Source organism: Chenopodium quinoa, unplaced genomic scaffold, assembly GCF_001683475.1.
Source record: "Chenopodium quinoa cultivar QQ74 unplaced genomic scaffold, ASM168347v1, whole genome shotgun sequence".
Lineage (NCBI taxonomy): Eukaryota > Viridiplantae > Streptophyta > Magnoliopsida > Caryophyllales > Amaranthaceae > Chenopodium > Chenopodium quinoa.
The window spans coordinates 270,952-291,009 of record NW_018744301.1 but is presented as its reverse complement, the minus strand read 5'-3'; the positions used below and the strand labels follow the sequence as shown (position 1 = coordinate 291,009).

General features: G+C 33.7%; 2 protein-coding genes across 2 annotated transcripts; one reads left to right on the top strand and one right to left on the bottom strand.

Annotated features, from left to right (window-relative positions):
* Positions 1 to 5,165: 5,165 nt before the first annotated feature.
* On the top strand, positions 5,166 to 17,016 carry LOC110695488 (dynamin-related protein 1C-like). The gene is made up of 16 exons (XM_021872715.1): positions 5,166 to 5,544; positions 5,652 to 5,715; positions 5,811 to 5,915; positions 6,538 to 6,639; positions 7,395 to 7,445; positions 7,574 to 7,635; positions 8,494 to 8,584; positions 8,705 to 8,769; positions 8,860 to 9,054; positions 9,167 to 9,286; positions 9,371 to 9,441; positions 12,450 to 12,675; positions 13,289 to 13,339; positions 15,042 to 15,273; positions 15,428 to 15,567; positions 16,472 to 17,016. Exons 1-16 carry the CDS (start codon positions 5,413 to 5,415, stop codon positions 16,598 to 16,600), a joined length of 1,836 nt encoding a protein of 611 aa, XP_021728407.1. The 5' UTR covers positions 5,166 to 5,412; the 3' UTR covers positions 16,601 to 17,016.
* A 226-nt stretch (positions 17,017 to 17,242) lies between these two features.
* LOC110695487 lies at positions 17,243 to 19,678 on the bottom strand. The gene is made up of 2 exons (XM_021872714.1): positions 19,265 to 19,678; positions 17,243 to 17,709 (listed from the first exon to the last, which is right to left on the bottom strand). The coding sequence occupies exons 1-2, from the start codon at positions 19,628 to 19,630 to the stop codon at positions 17,524 to 17,526; spliced, it is 552 nt and encodes a 183-aa protein (XP_021728406.1). The 5' UTR covers positions 19,631 to 19,678; the 3' UTR covers positions 17,243 to 17,523.
* Between the last annotated feature and the right edge of the window lie 380 nt (positions 19,679 to 20,058).

Sequence of the window (20,058 nt, the reverse complement as noted above, 5' to 3'; positions counted from 1 at the left end):
CTTCCAAACTTGTAGATCTTCACCTACAATCTCAAATACAAACACGAAAAAAGAATTTAAAAAAAATTATCCAACAATATAAATCAAAAACATTATAACAGAATATAAAAAATTTAAAAAAATTAAACAACGAAAATCTAACAAAAAAAGAAAAACAAAAATTATTTTCAGAAAATATATAAATCAAAAAAATTATGACAGAATAAAAAAAACGAATAACAAACTATCAAAATTAAAAAAATAATAATAATAAAAAAATAATAAAAAAAAAAACTATATTTGAAGAACCAAAAAAAAAGTTCTAGAAATTATAACTTATGAAAAACGAGATCTAAAATAAAATTCTTTTTAACTGATGATTTAACACAAAATCAAAGCAAAGAATTGGAATTCCCTATTAATACTCATAGTGAAAATCCTAATTCAAAGAACTCTAAAACCAAACAAATTCCAAAAAAAAAGAATTGAAACGAAATCCAATTATCAACTAATGAAGTAAAATCTAGAAGCAAATATAAAACAAATATAAAAAATCATACAATTTGAATAACAAACTAAAGAATTGAGAGAAAAAAGGAAGATGGTAGTTAATTTATAGATCTTGAAAATAGAATAGCATGAGAATTGAAGAACACTCATCAAGACGAAATTTTACAAAAAAAAAAAGAACAAAATCAAACCAACCTTCTCCGCGCCCTTGCATGCTCGATCTAATCGAGAAATTGAATTCACAATCAAACCGAATCATACCAATCAAGTTTTTGAATAAAATCACATTGAAGCATACCAATCAAACGAGTCATACCAATCAATTAATTTCGAAAAAAAAATTGAATCGAACAAACAAATTCAGGCAAAATTATGGTAGAAAAAAAATGAATTGTAGGGTTTACAAAAAACACTAGAAATGTTGTTTATGTGCTATGAGTTTAGGGGTTAGAGAAGAAAGAAATGAGGAGAGAGAGACGGGGAAGAAGAAGGGAGGAGAGAGAGAGAAAAGAGGAAGAGGGGCGGCAAAATGAAGAGGGTGAATAGGCCAAGGGTTTTATTTTTTTTTTATATTTTGTAAATATAACTATACAAGGTAGACCTGTTAAATAGATAACCGGTCTCTCCTACTAATTTTTAAATTTTTTTTAAAAAAGAGAGACCTGTTTTCTTAATAACGGGTCTCAACTAGTAGTATATATATAAAAAAAATAAAACAAAAAAGGCAAGAGAGACTCGTTATCTTAGATAACTAGTCTTTTGAATATTTTAACCTTCAAATAAATGAAGTTTGAGACCCGTTATCAATAATAAATGGTCTCTTGAATCAAAGAGACTCGTTTTGTAGATAACAGGTCTTTTATATTGGGTCTCTTTGACCAATTTTGTAGTAGTGTGATGAGGATATTTTTGTTAAAATATCTCTTCTTTCTGTTTTTGAAAATATTTCTTTTCAACGATATATTATAAGCCCAATTCCGATGGATGGGGCTTGAAAAGACCTTTTCAACGATATACTATAAGCCCAATTCTGATGAATAATGAGGAAGTTATGACCAAAATACTAAACTGGGCCCAAATCGGATTTTACCTACGACCCAATGATCATGTGGAGGGTCCAAAGGTCTAATCCTATTCCTAAACTAATTAGGATTAATTAGAAGCTTCTATAAGTTTCTAAAGATCTTAATTATCCTTTTTGAAAAGATAAGATTAAAGAATTTGAGTTAAATAAAAACTTTCCTTTTTCTTAAATCCTAATTCTATTCAAATTTAAAGATATTCAAAGACAGTCAGATATTATTTTCATTCCTAATAATCTTTATCCAAATCTTATATGGTTGGATAGATCTTGAAATTATCTTTCCAATGATATGTTATAATATTAATTCTGAGGTATAACGAAAAAGATATAAATGGAATACAAAACTCTATCCAAAACTGACACCGTCCTACTATTTCGGCCATATTTTTTTATCTACAAAATATTTTAATATGATTTTAATTGGGTTGGAAATTAGACTTCAAGAGCTTTCCAACGACATATTATATGCCTTATTTAAACTTCCGGATAAAAAAATATGATAAAAACAAAATCCGCAAAAACTGTTGTCCATCGAGTTTTATTTCGATTCCAATTCAGATTCTTTTCTTGTTCTTCGACCCTCTTTTTTCCTATAAATAGAGGTAATATCTCCCCTTTTCCAATCATCAATTCTCATCACCAACTCTCATCAAGAATTTCTTTATTCTCTCTCTCTCTCTCTTTCTAAACCAACTTTTTACAAACAAAATTCCGCATTCACAAGATTTAGATACACCTAGCATAATTCAAAGTTGCCTTCTCCCTAGACGTGAAAGGTTTGATATTTCTAAGGGTTTGGTCCCAACTCTCTATTTCAATTATTTAATTTAATTCTTTGATTTTTTATTTTCCTTGAAGTTACTAACGGGTGAATTTTGTTATTAGAAAGAGATACGAGGCATCCATGTAAGTGCTTTAATTATTTTAATTGATATTTTGATATAGAATTCATGCTTAGATTGTTATTTTGATTCCTAGTATCATGTTAGGATGTTTTATTGCTTCCTAGTATCATGTTTAGACTAATAACTAAAAATTCCTAATATCAAGTGTGATTGTTGTGATGCTTTCTATTTTCTTTCCTAATATTCATGTTAGTATCATGTTAGGGCTAAAGCTTTGATCTTTGATGTTTAGTGACATGCTAGAATTTGTTATTAATCTTGTTAGTATCATGCCTAGGGTCTTGCTATTATTATGCTTTATTGTTAACATGATTATTATGATTATTGACATGATTATTTTAATGATCATTATTGTTATTATTATCATGTTGCTTGATATTATATTATTATTGTTATTGCTTGATCACACCTTTTTATGCATGTTTAAAGAGAATATGTACTTGTAATCACGCTTAATAAGATAATTAATAATCTTGTTTAGGGTGAATTCGATTATCATCAAGTGATCGCCAATAATAGTTTATTTGTGCATTAATATTCAACCAACATAGATTAAACAGGTTTAGGGTAAACCTATTGATTGCATGTTAGTCAGAAAGTGCACATGAATACGAGCAAAATAAAGTAGAAGCCTATTATTAGGGCAGGTTCAATCTCTTTTAGGATGGATTTGTACCTTCATCCCCGAACTTTTAGTCATGGTTCCAAACTTAATGGAGTTGATGATCTCATGGATCGTTAAGGGGCGTAACCTTCACCCTGTGAATGGTTTACAAGTTCCAAAAACTTGTTGGCGACTCTTTTGCTCTAGCTTCCTTCCCTTTGGACGTCACCATGTTTAAGTGTATGATCACAGTGGGGTTCAAGTTTGGAGTAATGCTTGAAATATTCCCTACAGTAATCTCATGGATTATGAATGGGGTGTAACCTTCACGGGACGATCGTTGTTGCTATCGTTGTCCCTTTATTCGTGGTTGCCTTATTATGATTTGTGAACGGTTTACAAGTTCCTTAAAAACTTATTGGCTAATCCCTGCTTTATTTGTTCCTAATCGTATATGTCAATTCCCACTCCCAATGAATGCCAAGTATATTCACACATGCTTAACATAGACGCGCTTCGAATAACGCCTACACATAATAATTTTTTTTTAAAATGGTTTTTTGGTGGTGGATCGAAGGTGGTGGGGTTGGATGACGTGTATTCCGATGTGGTGGGCTCAGGAATGTTTTTAACCACGTGGTAGTAAGTGGAGGGGTCGGAATGATATAATGATGCCCGTATGACTCATAAAGAACCATTATATAGTCCAAGTTACTCAAAGGGCAAGATCTCATTTCATGTCAAAAAGTGAGCATTGTCTTGTAAAATAAGAGCATTGTTTAGCAATTCACTTGAAAAAAAGGAGGAAATATAACAAAGATTTAATCAATTAAATTGCTAAATATATATGCCAGATAAACTGTAACATTTATTTTAAAAAAGCGAAGGGAGTACAGGTGTAGAGAAACGAAGGGAGGATCTTTGGAAAACTTCATTTAACAAAGGAAAAATTGACATTTGCTACCCGCGAAAGAGTCTCGTGTCACATTTGCTACCTATTTAATATTTTATTTTAATTTACTACCACTCAAATACCAAAAATATATAATTCACCACCAGATAATGGTTTCGGTTAATGTTGCTGTTAGTGGGGCACAACCACCGTCTAACCACCTTCACTGCAGCCATCCTCTTTCCAGCCACCCTCCTTCCAGCCCCCTTCCAACCACCCACACTGCTAGCCCCCCTCCCCTCTTGCCGGCTGCCGGCACCAAACTCCACCTTCACACGCTCCTCAACACACCAACCATTCGCTCCCCCTTCCCGGTGCTGGCTTCTACGCCGGCGACCCCATTCCCCTCCCCTTTCCCGCTCTCGGCTGCCCCCACTGATACAAAATGAATGCTTGGACTCCGTCTCCTATTACACGTCGCTACAGTTGAAAAATTTCCCCCCTTTTAAGAACCCTAAATTAAAATCTTCAATAAAATCACTTCAAAGGCTCTTCGAACTACGAACCGAGTTCGAAAACGCCGGACCCTTAATCCTCTTGCAATCAATATTTTGTTACATTTTAATTGTACGAACCGAGCTCGAAAAAGTGGAATTGGTCTACATCTTAAAGGGAATCAACCTTCAATGAGTTTGAAATCGACGAAATCAACCTTTAATTCATCCGTCAGCCTGCTGCCGCTGCTTGCCTTCTTCTCAATTCCAAGTCCTTCGTCTTCAACCCTTCACTTTGTTTTCCATTCTACTGATGACATTACCACTAAACTTTTTTTGCATTTTCCCTTTTTTTTTTTCCAATCAACGTGGGAAAGGGGAGGGGGTGGGGTCGCCGGCACCGGGAGGTCATTTGGGCGCCGACACGGAGGGGAGGGATGACTGACGGGAGGTGGCTGATTTTTTTTTCCTTTTTTAAAAGTTTTTTCTTTTTTTTATAAATTAAATCATTATTAAATGAAAAATAGGTCCCACTTAACGAATCATAATGGATTTTAAGTGGTAGTAAAATTTATCTGTTGTAACTTTTGAAGGTAGTAAAATAAAATAAAATATTAAACTGGTAGTAAATGTGACGCAAGGTTTTTTCGCTGGGTCAAATTTTCATTCAACAAATAACCCCCTACGTTGTATTTCAAATATTTTGTCGTTCCTCCCCTGAGCTACAAACACATAGCAGTCGAGAAAGCAACTATATTTCCATCATCGTGCTCGCGCTTTCTCTTTCTCCACCCTCATTGCGGATCTGCCCAAATCTCCGCACCAATTTTCATCTACCTCTCTCTCTCATTCATCACACTCTAAAACCCAGAAACACAACAGCCCTATTTGATCCAATTCAAACACCATTTTCGAGATTTAGATCTTCATTACAAATTCAAAAAATGGCGACAATGGAGAGCTTGATTGGACTGGTTAACAAAATCCAACGAGCTTGTACTGTTCTCGGTGATCATGGCGGTGAAGGTCTTTCTCTTTGGGAAGCTCTTCCTTCTGTTGCTGTTGTCGGTGGTCAGGTCATTCATTCAAACCTTTTTTTGAATTTCTGATTATTTCATTTGAAATCACATTTGTGGTTGTTACATTTTTGATTCAAATTTGAAGAATTTGAATGAAATTTCAGAGTTCTGGAAAATCATCGGTGTTGGAAAGTGTAGTCGGAAGAGATTTTCTTCCTCGTGGATCTGGTATTGTTTCGATTTCATTTCGTATTGATGATGCCTAATGACTGAGATCCGATTCATTGATTTGATTGAAATATGGCTTTTGTTGATGTTGAAAGGGATTGTTACGCGGCGGCCGCTGGTGCTGCAATTGCACAAGACCGAGGGTGGATCTGATTATGCAGAATTTCTTCACGCACCGAAGAGAAAATATACCGATTTTGGTTCGTAATTTCAGCTTTCTAGTGCTGCTGCATTGACTCTCGTAGTTTATGAACTATTTTCTGGTCATTATGTGATTATTTGAGCTAATGCCAACTATATGTTGATCTCTGATTAATGATACATAAACTTTAATTAGTTGAAATTTATGTTGTATTTGATACTTAGTCTTGTTAATTCGTAAAGCTAATTGCTTTTTAACAATACATTTCTAAGGAAAATGCAAGTGTAGAATCATTTAGGTTTAAGTAAGGGTTTGAAGGTGATTTTTCTAGTGATATTAGTCATGTATAAGTAGATTACCAATTAAGCTGGTAATTGACTGACTCAATTATTATTTGGTTGAAAATGGTGAACTCTTCTGTCGGGAGCTGGTTTGAAACCGTTTAAACTCATTTCAACATGGTTAAGTATTTGTCCTTGTTTGAACTTTTAGTTCTTTAGTTGATTCCTGTACTTTTTTACATGATTCGTAGCCCTGTTGGATGTTGGTGGGTCTATGTTATTGGCCATTTCCTATTAGAGGAAGATTTCCTGTTGGTGGCTTTCTTATCGCTTTCTTTTCATGGCTATGCAATTCTTAAATGTATACATATATTATATATTTCTATTTTTCTTATGCAGCTGCTGTCCGCAAAGAAATAGCTGATGAAACTGATCGTATAACTGGAAAAACAAAAGCAATTTCTAATATCCCAATTCACCTGAGCATCTATTCACCAAATGGTATGCATCTATACTGATGTTATGCTTTATGGTTTCATTAAGACTTGTATATTTTGCGTTCCTTGCTTTGTAGTTTGGGGGCAGAGGTGACCTTCATAGCTACCTCCAGAAGTAACCACCTGGGTAGCAGACTTACAGTCAATTCTGTTGTACCATATAACCTAATCTTTTTTCGATGATGCCTGTATTTTATAGCTGTCCCTTTCTTTCATTCTCCTTGGACAACCAACTTTAATATCTTTTGCTGTTTACTTTTTTTTTTCCATTTTTCTTCTCTTTGGTTAGATTATTTAGCACCAAAGTTGTACCTTAGTAAACCTTCATTGTGTGCAAACATCAGATTTTAGTTATATGTTGCCACTTTCATCAAATTATACAACTAATAGTTCATATTGGATATCAAACAGTTTTTCCTTAGTCGATATCATCTTGCTAGCCACAACATGTCTACCTGAAATTACATTTGGCTTATCACTTGAGCTCCAGCAGACACTATTATTGTTTGTAGACATTATTTGCGCAATGCTCTTATATTTACACATATATGGATATTGACACTTTCATTTAGAACGACAATAATTGGACAGATAACCTAGAGGAGAGATACATGTTCCTGGATCATTTTTCATATACAAATTACAAAATCGTCTGCTTGATGCTTCTTGTTTATCACTATTAATATGCTGAGATCTACTCTTAGCATATTTTGTTATAAAAAAAAAAATTGCTTATACTTTTTCTGTTTCTTTTTACAGTTGTGAACTTGACACTTATAGATCTTCCTGGGCTGACAAAGGTTGCAGTAGGTAATTTTCTGACTATTTTTGTATAGCAATAATAAATGCAGTTACATAATGAACATTGCACAAAGCATAATCTGACACAGTGACTTAGTAACCTTTTATACTCTTGTGTCTTATTTGGCCTACTGCAGAGGGACAACAAGAAAGTATAGTCCAGGACATTGAGAACATGGTTCGCAGTTATGTCGAGAAGGTACATGAACTACTCTTTTGTTTAAGTCTATTGTAATGTAGGAGTGAGAGGCAGTGTTATGGTCAGTACTTTTTGGTTTCTTTTTAGGCTGTAGATCTCGTGTCAGTCAGGCCATGTTTGGTTGATTCTGTTGTTTCTTGAAACTTGATAGATAAATTAGGAATACATGTTATTTTTGTTGGCTGTGTCAAAGAAGAGTGCCACCATGATAGTGGTTCATATCCACTTCTAAGCTAAAGCAAGTTACAAAAAGGATGTGAGAGCTCATTTCTAGTCTTTATTGGTTGGCAAACCTCTGGATGAGCTCTATATGTACCATGATCACTGTAAACTAGGATCATCGAAGACTTTGGTCATCCTTTGGTGCTCATTTCCATGATTATGGTCTAGATATGGGTCTTCTGAGTTGCTTTTATGTTTAGGTCATTTTATTTTTGGGGAATCATGATTGTTGGTGCTAACCAATATTATATAATGAGTTGCAACATTGTCAAGTCAGTGTTTGAACCATTGTTTTTCATTTGTTGTTTGCTTGGTCTTTTCTGCCATAATTTTACAGCCAAAACTGCTCTATGTGGTTGGAAACAATGATTTTTGTTTCATTTTTTTTTGACTCTCTTTCAAGGGTGAGGAGGGAAGGGTAGGGTTGAAGTGCTGGCTACCAAGTTGTAGCTAAGTACCAAGTTTTAATTAAACCCCCTGTGTGTCTAGTAGTTGTTGCTGTTTACAGTTTAGGTTGCAGGGTGTAAATTATGGTTGCATGCTATCTCGGCAAGGATATGTTAAATGTAGTTAGTCATGTTTACAAATAGAACAATCTATAGTCATTTAACATGCCTATTTCTGATTTTCTTGTAGCCTAATTGCATTATCTTGGCTATTTCTCCTGCTAATCAAGATATAGCCACATCAGATGCTATAAAGTTGGCAAGAGAAGTTGATCCTTCAGGTAAGTTAGATGTCTTTTGTGATGCTATTAGAGGACATTATGGTAGTAACTATACTTTCCCAGAACCTTTTATTTTGCTGGCCAATGTTTTATATTAACAACTATCTTTTGCATTTGCAGGTGAAAGGACATTTGGTGTCTTAACGAAACTTGATCTGATGGACCAAGGAACAAATGCTCTTGATGTATGTATCTTTCTGTGAATGATTAGGCGGTATTTTCAATTTATCTGTAAGAAAAAAAAAAACTCATGAACTCTTGCTCCATATACAAAGGTTCTTGAAGGAAGAGCATATAGGCTACAACATCCCTGGGTTGGTATAGTGAATCGTTCACAAGCTGATATCAACAAAAATGTCGACATTAATTTTGCTCGTAGGAAGGAGAGGGAGTACTTTGAACATAGCCCAGAATATTCTCACTTGGCTCATAAAATGGGTTCTGAATATTTGGCAAAACTTTTATCTCAGGTTAGAATATAAAGCTTGTTTTATGCTCTGTAATGTTTTCATAATTATGTTTGTAACATTCCCAAATTTTGTCAAACTCTCATGAGGCTTAAATGTTGTTCTTTTCAATCAGCATTTGGAGGTTGTAATTAGACAGAAAATACCAAGTATTATTGCCCTTATCAATAAGACAATTGATGAAATCAATGCTGAATTGGACCGTATAGGCAGACCTATTGGATCAGATGGAGGGGTAAGTATTGAGTTCCACTATAGTTTTAAGCCCTTCTTTACGGTGGCACTTTATAGAGTTAATCTTTTCACCAAAAATGTGCAGGCCCAGTTATATACAATATTGGAAATGTGCCGTGCATTTGATAAAGTGTTCAAGGAGCATCTTGAGGGCGGGTAATGTTTGTTAATTCATTTAAAGTATTGGCTCACAGTATGTTTTATCTTTTGTTTATGTATTTATTACTTTCTTTTATTCTTTCTCCCCCCCCTAGTTTCCTTACTACTTGCGTTTGACTTTGTATAATTTGTGCCAGAGAGTTATTCTTATTTTCAGAACAAATCTTTTAAAATTTTGTGCCCGATAGAAACTAACATATGGCAAGGCTCTTTGTAATATCCCAAATCTAGAGCTGAACCTCACCTTCCCTACAGATAAAGGTTCATCATTTGCAAAATTGAAGAATGTTAGAAGAAGAGTAGAAGACATGTGTTTAACACTTTAATCAAATGCAAAATCACACTCATTTAACGTGAATCATAGTTCAACTACATCTATTGACATAAATTGTCACTATTTAATAAATTGACACAAACTTGGTCACTAAAACAATGGCATTGCACCTACCAGAGTTGGCCCCACATGCTAGAAAAGCTAAATAACATTTTAAAATCAAACTATTATTAAATTTGCTAACTACCAACAATACATTACTTAAAAGTGCAAAGTCAAATGATTGCATTTTTAGATTTCAGTGAGCAATTTTTATTTAATTTATACTTCCTCTGTTTTTTTTAGTTGACACCTTTCTATTATCACGCTTGCCAACGCATGTTTTTAACGCTTAATAACTTCAATTATCAACATTGTGAAATTATAAAAATGGGATATTAATAAAATATACATATAGATGATTCAAACAAGATCCCACATTATTATATTTTATCGTATCTATAAATCACAAAAGCGAGTCAAAGTGTAGTCTGTGAGTAGTGTAAAAGTCAAATGGTGTCAACTAAAAAAAAAAAGAGGAAGTAGATTATCATTATTTTAATAACTTTTTAATAAATTAAACATGCTTTCCAACATGTAAGACTGTAGGACCCATTGACTAGAGCAATCAAGTTCATACCAATTTATTATGAGTGACAAGTTCATATCAATAGTTGTTTTTAGTCTCTATTTACGGCAATGAATGTAATCTTGCCTTAAATAATCCTAGTTCCCCGTAATATGGTACAATCTTTGCCCCAATTTATTGTTTACCATGAACATTGTGGCTCACTGCACACTGTTGGAGTCACATTTTTTTTGCTAGACAAATGGATGGATGGATGGAGTAATTTCTATTGATCATTTCAGAATTAGCTCTCACTTATAAGTTGAATGGTATCAATTACATACTACTAAAAGCGAATCTTAAGACACACTTGTCAATGTATTATTAAAAAATTTCCCGCCAAAAGTACCTTCTAAAAAAATTATTGTTACTTAAGGAAAAAAAAAAAATTATATCTAAATTATGACATAATTTGTTTTATATAAAATATAAATCTTTTCCTAAAAGATTAAACTATCCATTATAAGTTTATAACTATTACATATTTTTTAAATATTTTCTCTTGCATGCTTTTATTTTTAATGTACTCTATGTTTTTTTAATACTCAAGTCATTATATATATTAAAAAATTTATAACAAAATTGTCAAAAATATTTAACAAACGTGCAAATGCACGGGATTTAACCTAGTGGAAGTCTAAACTTCAGGACTGTAGCTGAAACGTAATTTTGGTAGGCAATTCAACAAAATCCTACGTCAGAATAAAAACTTCATTATGATCTCTTGCTCTGATAATTGAAGCTTTTCTCTCATATAATTGGCATTTAGTATTAGGAGTCTAGGACCAAGAACCCTTCTTCAGCTCTATATATCTCTAACTATGAGCAATTCCTTGAGCTGTAACTCTCCAATTTTCTTCACTTCTGATAGCAGTCATAGGCTCATAGCACATCATAATTAACAGTTAAAATCAAGACTTGGGGTGTTTTCATTGATTTGACTATTTGTTATTGTGCCTTTTGACCTCATCAGCTATGACGTTTGGCTAGTAAGACTTTAGACCAAGATTAAAGTGGGTTTATTTATGATTTAGCTCCAATTTGAAAACATGCATACTAGATATGTATAATGGAAATGATTGCATGTCATTATCCATAAAGTACAAAAATATATTGCTTGGATCAATATAAACAAAAAACTGAGAAGTTGAGAATACTATCATGCAAAGTGGACCACATGTAATAGCTAAATGATACTAGGTTGCTGAATTTTGAACACAGCTATAAAGTTGGCTAATGTCGTATAATTCGTTTCATGCCATGCATGGAGGTCTGAGTTAAAAATAAATGATACCAATATAGGGTACCAAGTTGCTGGATTGTGTTATGCAAATATGACATGTTTTACATGATGTTGGTGTCAAGGACCGAAATTCAGCAATGTATTAAGGCTGTAATTAGAGAAAATTTAGGGGAAAGCTTGTTTGATTAATAATGCTTAAGGAAGATTACAAGGATAGGAATAGCTTGAGGCCATGACTCTCACGGTAACTTTAGGTTACTAATCTCACAAGTGCTTAACTCAAATAATATCTGGCTATCTTCCACATACTATCTTCTTCTACCTATAATCAGTTTCTAAGACACAAGGAGGCTTAATAGTTACATGTGACTACTAATCACTAAAATAGCAAAACCATACTTGACATAATTGAAACTAGGCTGAGTGCTTTCCCTAATTCTTCTTTAATTAGATTTGTCTCTTCTTTCTTGTTGTGTTGACTTCCCCTCGCCGTCCCTTTCAAGGACCCTTTGGTTGACCCTTGCCTTGCTGACCGTTGTTCTCCTGCTGACCATGGGTTGCTTGTTTGTGTTTGGGCCTTCTAGTGTATACCTTGATGGGTTGGGCTGTGCTGTTAATTGGGTCCATGACAGTTGTGAGACTATTTATTTCTTATATTAATTGTCTTCTGACTCAATACTTTGACATTGCTTTTGGTATGTTGATGGGTTTCTTACATGAAGTACTAGATAATTTGGACTATCTGTAGCTCTGGAATAAGAATAATTTGCACCTGTATATCTATCTTGGTTGCTAAATTCTGATGCACAATGTTAATTCAGGCGGCCTGGTGGTGATCGAATTTATTTGGTTTTTGACCACCAACTCCCAGCTGCTATGAAAAAACTCCCTCTTGATCGTCATCTCTCAACATCAAATGTCCGGAAAGTTGTGTCAGAAGCTGATGGGTACCAGCCCCATTTAATTGCCCCTGAGCAAGGAATCAGAAGACTCATTGATGGATCACTTGGATACTTTAAAGGCCCTGCTGAGGCAACAGTTGATGCGGTAAAGTTCATTTCTACATTTATATATTATCTTGTTTATTACATGGCGACATTATTCTAAACTGGAAGTCAACATGTTAGAGTGAAGAGATGACTTACAAAAGCATCAATCTGCCGAAACATCCAACTTCAGAAATTCAGAGTGTCTATCTAATTGATAGTTACTTTTTAGAAGTTACTTATCTGACTCTCAGAAATCATCTTTTAAATGACAAAGGTCATAATTGTAGTTGTAGCTTATTATCTTACCATACCCAGAGTAATTGAATGAAGTGATAAATAATTGGACAATAACACATCTTTGGATCACAATGTACTAAATCAATTTTCCTAATAATTTGTCTTTTAGAACATTTTTTTTTTCCCGTTGTGTTTATAAATGCAATTTTAGTTGACCAATTTAAATAGGAGGCAGTATTTTTGGTCAGAGTTATATGTTGGACCAATTTATACCATAAATGGGAGCCATTGCATTGTTTCAAATGTTCAATATTTAAGTATTGTACTTTTCGTAATTGTTAGAGATTACTAGCTAAGGGATACTTTCCTCCCTAAATCGGTTAATTCATTCTCTGTACTATATCGTTTAATTCATTGAACTTTGTTTTTCACAGGTGCACCTGATTTTGAAAGAACTCGTCAGGAAGTCAATAGCTGCAACATTGGTGAGAAAATGAATATACACTAATACATCCACCCCCCCCCCCCCCAGTATTTATGCTTATGTACAGTCTTTTTGCACATAAGTCAAACATATATTCCATATCAGTTGTTGGTTTCTGAGTAATAACATCTCGTGATTCTTGCTTAGGACGGGCAACCTTTCTCATGAAGCTTTGACCATAGTTGCTATCCCTAGGATTGCTGAATTTAGAATATTTGTAAGCTTGAGTGTACATCTAGTCTTGCATTATTTTTATTTACTGCCTGCAAATGGCCATTTTTTTTTCCCTTCTGTCGTAACATTCTCTAGAATTAGTGTCCCTTACAAGTTGCTAACTTTAGCTCAGACCATTGTTTTGGATTATATTTTGTTTTTTGTTTTTATTGTTTTGGATTATAATAAATCAATGACAAGTTTTAAAGTTAACAAGAGCCACGTGCCTTATGTGTTCTGTAGAAGTGGAAAGTGAGACATGTATATTATAAAAACTCAACAAGGTTAGGTCACGTCTGCACACGGTAATTTACAATAACTATTCTTAAACTAACACTCTTTATTTATAAAAAATTAACTTGTCTAAAATACTAATTCATAAAATGGTTTTATTAAGAAAGAGTTTAATAGCCAAATAGATATTTTAAAATGCGCATATGACATTATGTATGTTTTTATATATTTCATCAACATATTTATATTCAGTTTCTTCTTGATGTAATAAACATATGAATAAATTTTTTTTCTACACACTATTAATTCACTCTTTCTTATGCAAGTATTTATTTCTCAATAATCAACTTTTTTTTATTCAATAAGCAACCATGTTAAAATATTATTCCATATCTTTCATGTCAACAATCTCAACATATATCTTTCATGGAAAAAAAAAATACATAATTAAATATTAAAAAAATGTTCAAATATAAATCCTCATTGTAATAATTGTAGTACATAAAACTCCGTATGTCATAAATTATGTTAAAAATCTGTTAACTAAGCAAGATTTGAATACTCTAAGCAGTGATCAATGTATATGCACTAATATACATCATTGGTTTTTATACATTTACTGCATTTTGATGTGTAGTGTAAGGGAACAGATAGAAAGCAGTCACAAATTAGAAGCTAACTACGATTATTAAGCACCAAGAAATGAAAATGAAGTGGTTGAATAGCTTAGCCTCTAAGGTTTTACCACCTTGACAAAAGCTTACAACACAGCAGAAAATGGCTCACTGATTCATCAAATAAGGGCTAGTGATAAATTAGGAAAAGAAGAATTGATTCTTATTTTGTAGGGGGGGAAAAAAAGATTATCCGTATCAAGCCACACAGCTTTAAAGAATAGTACCAAGGAGAGAAATTAGTACAATGAAGGCTTTAAGATTTTAGCTTGGTGCTGATCAACACAAAACATCATAATTAATTTGCTCAAGTAATATTGCAATTTTACCACCTATATTGCTCATGTTTTTTATAAAATTTGTCAAGTAATGTCAGAGCTTGGTGTCGAACATATATTAAGTATATTAGTTTGTAAATTGTAAAATTTTCATTTTAATTAGTGAGAGAATTAGAAATTCCCCTTGCATCTCCAATCTCCATGCTTTTTAAATAATAAAGGGATAAGATTCCATGAGTTACACATATATATTATACCAATACAAAAGGTTTCTCTGCTAATTTTGATGTTTTCCATCTCATAGGAGCTCAAGAGATTCCCATCACTTCAAAGTGATATAGCTGCAGCTGCTAATAACTCACTGGAAAGATTCCGAGATGAAAGTCGGAAAACTGTCGTGCGTCTGGTAGAGATGGAGTCCACGTACCTAACAGTTGAATTTTTCAGGAAGCTTCAACTCGAACCAGAGAAGAATACCGGAAACCAACCTGCTTCAAATTCTGATCGTTACACTGATAATCACCTTAGAAGAATTGGTAAGTTCATTTATGCTTCAAGTGTTGATCCCTGTATCTGGGTTTAGTTCACTGAAATTAAACTTTCTGCTCATTTCACATCATGTTGCCATATGCTTCATTTCTTATCACAATGATGCTAAAGCTGGAAATTTTTATTTGCTTTGCTTTCCAGGATCAAATGTCACAGCATATGTCGGTATGGTTTGTGACACATTGAAAAATTCTATTCCAAAGGCAGTTGTACATTTTCAAGTCCGAGAGGCAAAAAGAGCACTTCTAAACAACTTCTATGTTCAAATTGGGAAAAGAGAGGTAAATTCTGTATTAGTTTTGACATTGCCTTATCATTTGCTCCTGTAGAGTAATCTCTATCTTCAATTAAAGCTCCTCTGCACTGTTAGTGATTTTAGTTATGAACTTGTTGTATAGTAGTTATAGTAATTTCTCATTAAGGGCTAGGATAAATTGCATCAGTTACCTAATAAACTAACCACCTCGTTTTCCCACAGTAACACTTGTATCTTTTCTTTTGTCCTCTATTTTCTCAACTGTCTTAATTAATTATCCGGTAAATTACTGAATTGATTCCATAAAAACTATGCTTATTTTCTATCAAGTACCACTCTTGGAGAGGTCCAAATGTCAGCAGCCGTATCTTTAAGAGAACTTATCTCTGAGACTTCTTCAAGTTAACTGGTAGATTATTTCCTGAGGAAAGTAGCAGAAGAGAATATTACTGGAATTAAAGTAGTACTAACATCTTTACTAGCAGCATAAAAAGAAAGAAAACTTGACATTCTTAAAATCAATGAAGCAACACAAGGGCATTTTCTGGTGTACTTTGGATGAGCACTCTATGTAGTTAGCATCTTATTAGATCATAAGACAAACTGAAATCAGCTAATAATTTAGTTGGACAGTTTATGTGTTCTGTTAGCATTTTCTTGCTAATTACTACGCATGGTTGTACACAAGACGTAAATTATGATTCTTTTTTACTCTGTATATTAAATAATTTCCCAACTCTTTGTTTGCAAGAATGCATTTGTTTACTTTATCTGAATCCTCCTGTACAGATGCATGTAATGGAAGAATTGGTAATGAGATATATATTAGAAATAGGAGCTGTGTGTGTTTGTGCGTGGTTTCCTTTTAGAAAGTTGTCGAATATAATATTTCTCTTGGTTAGTAATACTTGGGGTTCATCAATATGCAGAAAGATCAGCTTAGTGCCATGTTGGATGAAGATCCTGCATTAATGTCCAGAAGAGAATCACTATCAAAGAGGCTTCAACTCTACAAGTCAGCAAGGGATGATATTGATTCCGTGGCATGGAACAGATGAAGACTCACGCATGATTGAGTCTTTCAGGTTCTCACTGTCTGTTGTAAACGAACTATGCAGTAGTGAAAGGTAAAAGGCCCTCTTACAAGCTACGTATGATTGATTATTCAATTCACACCTACACATACATCCCTGACACAATTCATGAGATCTTGAGAACATCACTTCTCTTTTGAGCACCAATTTTGAGATATAGGATGTAGGTGATTTAAAGTGTTCTCTGAGGAGATATCAATGTGTTTCTTACACTACCAATATGGCTTTGGTCCTTTGTTATTGTAATTCTTTTGTGAAAAACACAACAATGGCTCTGTCAGATATCTGATACAAAGTATATTATCTAAAAATGAGGGAGTATACTTGTAAATTGTGTTTTGCTGCATTTTTTACACAATGAGAGCATATTGAGTAATGAATTTGTGTGGTAATATAATTCGGCTGTGCAACATACTTTTGGTGATTGATATGCGTAGAAACTTGAGGTTCGATCCGACTCACCCAGCTCAAGACCAGTTATTTCTATTACTCGTACTACTAATTTTTGACGAGAAATCAGTCATGTTACAACAAATGCAACATTGTTAATAAAATTACTACCTGCAACTGCAACATTGTTAATAAAATTACTGCATGATACTTGGAATTGATCCGATTTTATATAAAATTTGGATTCAGGAAATATATCAATAAAAGCTATCTAGCTAGATTGAGTATATTTATTTGTCATATAATTCAAATTATACTTTTAATATGACAATAAATTCCGAACAAAGAGAGCATGTGCATGTATCTCTGAAATTTTATTCTTGTAATAGCTAGATTTATTGGGCTTTACCTAAAGAGCTCGAGATCTCAAGAAGAAAAGATCAAGATGTGAATCAAATCTTGGGAAACACTAATTGAAGAATAATGAAGTTTATTCATTAGTTTTTAGTAGAAGCAAAACCACTTTTAAATGTCTCCCATGTCAAACCTTTCTCTATGTACTCAATATTGTTGGGGTTGAAAGGACCCTTAATCCTGTCTATTAACATAATTCTTGCTCTTTTTGGAAGAACACTTTTTGATGGATCTGGAGATGTCCCATAACTCAAGCATGAAGAAAATCCCTGCAATCAATAATCAAGCTCAGTTGAAACGTGCATTTTGATTAATAAACAATTCTTTCAATCTAAAATTAATAATCATGTTTTCCATATTATAATGTTTGAAATTGAAATAGCAACATTTTCTTATGAAAAAAAAATAAAAATAAACTAACTGCTTGATTTACACGCATTTTAGGTTGTGACTTTAGTTACTTTATTTATATTACTCCCTCCGTCTCTAAATTACATTTCTCTTTCTAGCATTTATTCCTCACATAATAGAGAGAAAGAGGAATGTAATTTAGGGACGGAGGGAGTATTATACTAATATTGTTGATGTGGTGTTATTTGCCAAATCAACTAATCATCTTACTACCTCCGTTACATGTTAAGTGCAACAAAGAGGCTTGCACACTTCCCAAGAAAAAAAATGAAAAAGTTGATTAGCAAAAATATGGGCATGTGATTATGACATGTAAATTAAAATGTAAACCCTACCATCATTATCACCCACTGCATCACCACCACCACCCATTTTCGCCACTATCAACAAACACACCACCAACCACCGTACGAACCACCAAAAGTACCATAACAGCCGCCGAAACCACCATACCAACCCACCACACTACCACCAAGATCCTAAAACCCACCTTAGAACTACCGAAAACCCCGCCATAACCACCAAAAACCACCACCCATCCCGAAGCCACCACAAACCCACTTTTAAAACCGGTCATAATTCCCCCAAATTCACCTCCCATATTTGCCAATTTTTCTTTAGATTTGAGTTTTCAAACTTAATATTTCATTCCGATCCCCTTTTGGGTTTTCAATTTCTAGGGTTTTAATCTCAATTTCGACAAGGGGGGCGGGGACTCTCACGAGGAGAGGCAGCGACTCTAACGGGAGGGGTTAGAGGTCGAAACGGTGGCCTTTGGTGGTCGTAGTCGTAGTGGTCGATGGTTTGTGGTGGTCGTGGTGTCGGTGGTGAACAGGTGGTGTTGGTGGTATGGTTTCGGTGGTGTTGATGGTAGAATTGATGATCTTGGGTTGGTGGTGTTTGCGGTGGTCGTTGATGATGATGGTGGTTCTGTTTTCAGGTATAAGAGAAGAAAGGGGGTAGGAGAGAGAAGGGGGTGATTATTTGATTAATTGAATTTGGGTTAGTAAATTAAGTATTGTTATTAATTTTAAATTGGGGGTATTGTGGTAATTTTATTTTAAAAAACTTACCTAAAAAGGAAAGAAATTTTTTGTTGCACATAAAGTGTAGCATCCGTTTTTGGAAAATGTTGCACAAAACATGTAACGGAGGTAGTATTTGTTATTGAGTACTAAAGATTCCTTTTACCCTCTTTTTTATTTGAATAATGTGCGAGTTAGATAGATGATTTTGCTATGACGAAATTAACTTCCATGGGAATTTATGAAATTTGAAAAGTCTGTGACGAATTGATGGAATAATGTGACAATTAATTTTTGAGTTAGAAAATACATATGGCATATGAATTATAATGTAAAGAGAGAATATGTAAAGAAGTTGAGATGTGAGAACTATGAATAATGGTGTCACCTTAAAGATGAGAACTTCTACTTGTTGATCATCAACCATAGCTGTCACAAGCAGAGCTTCTCCTCTGGCTGACTGACTATACATTTCCAGTATAGCTATTTCTTCATTGTAACCATAACTTTCATCATCTTCTTCGTCGTATCGTACTCTTCTCCTTGCCCTGCAACATAATGTTTTACATGTTGGGGTGCTTGTATTATCATCGGATTTGAATTTGTAGAATGATAAATTGCAGATTAAGTTTCGGTAAGAAGAATCGATGTTCTTGTACCCATGTAAATGGGTTGAATTAGATAGTGATGAATAAATAGCAGGCCTTAAATTGTTAATGCTATTCAGAAACATTGTACGATTTAGTTCTTGCATTAGCAAGTTATATTATGTGGCTATCAACTGATGTATATTTGTCTGAAGCTTGAAGATAAGGTTTTTATAAGATTATGTTTCGCAAATTATCTCTACTTGTCTTGTTGTCTTTGATGGAATGTCGTTGTTAAACTCAAGAATATTGTGGAGAAAACGGCTTAGCATTTGCATTGATATTAATCACATATATATACACAATACAATAGGAAACTCAACTTGCCTAAAACTCCTAACAAGATAAACTTAACAAATATACAAACTTAATGCAAATACACCAAACCGACTCTAATAGTGGTTGTAGGCACGAAAAATTTATATAAGTGCCACATTGGATATTATATGGGTCAAAAGTTAATTTATTGACTTGATGCTAATTTGACTATTAATTAAAATTAATTAAATTGGGTGAATCAATTAAATTGGCCCAT

Excerpts from the sequence above, each read along its gene's own strand:
- LOC110695487 (XM_021872714.1), bottom strand. The coding sequence starts at position 19,630 with ATGCAAGAACTAAATCGTACAATGTTTCTGAATAGCATTAACAATTTA. Across the intron at positions 17,710-19,264 it reads TAGAAGTTCTCATCTTTAAG|GGATTTTCTTCATGCTTGAG; the intron begins GTGACACCATTA and ends TATTGATTGCAG.
- LOC110695488 (XM_021872715.1), top strand. The coding sequence starts at position 5,413 with ATGGCGACAATGGAGAGCTTGATTGGACTGGTTAACAAAATCCAACGA. Across the intron at positions 5,716-5,810 it reads TTTTCTTCCTCGTGGATCTG|GGATTGTTACGCGGCGGCCG; the intron begins GTATTGTTTCGA and ends TGATGTTGAAAG. Across the intron at positions 9,055-9,166 it reads TGGCAAAACTTTTATCTCAG|CATTTGGAGGTTGTAATTAG; the intron begins GTTAGAATATAA and ends CTTTTCAATCAG.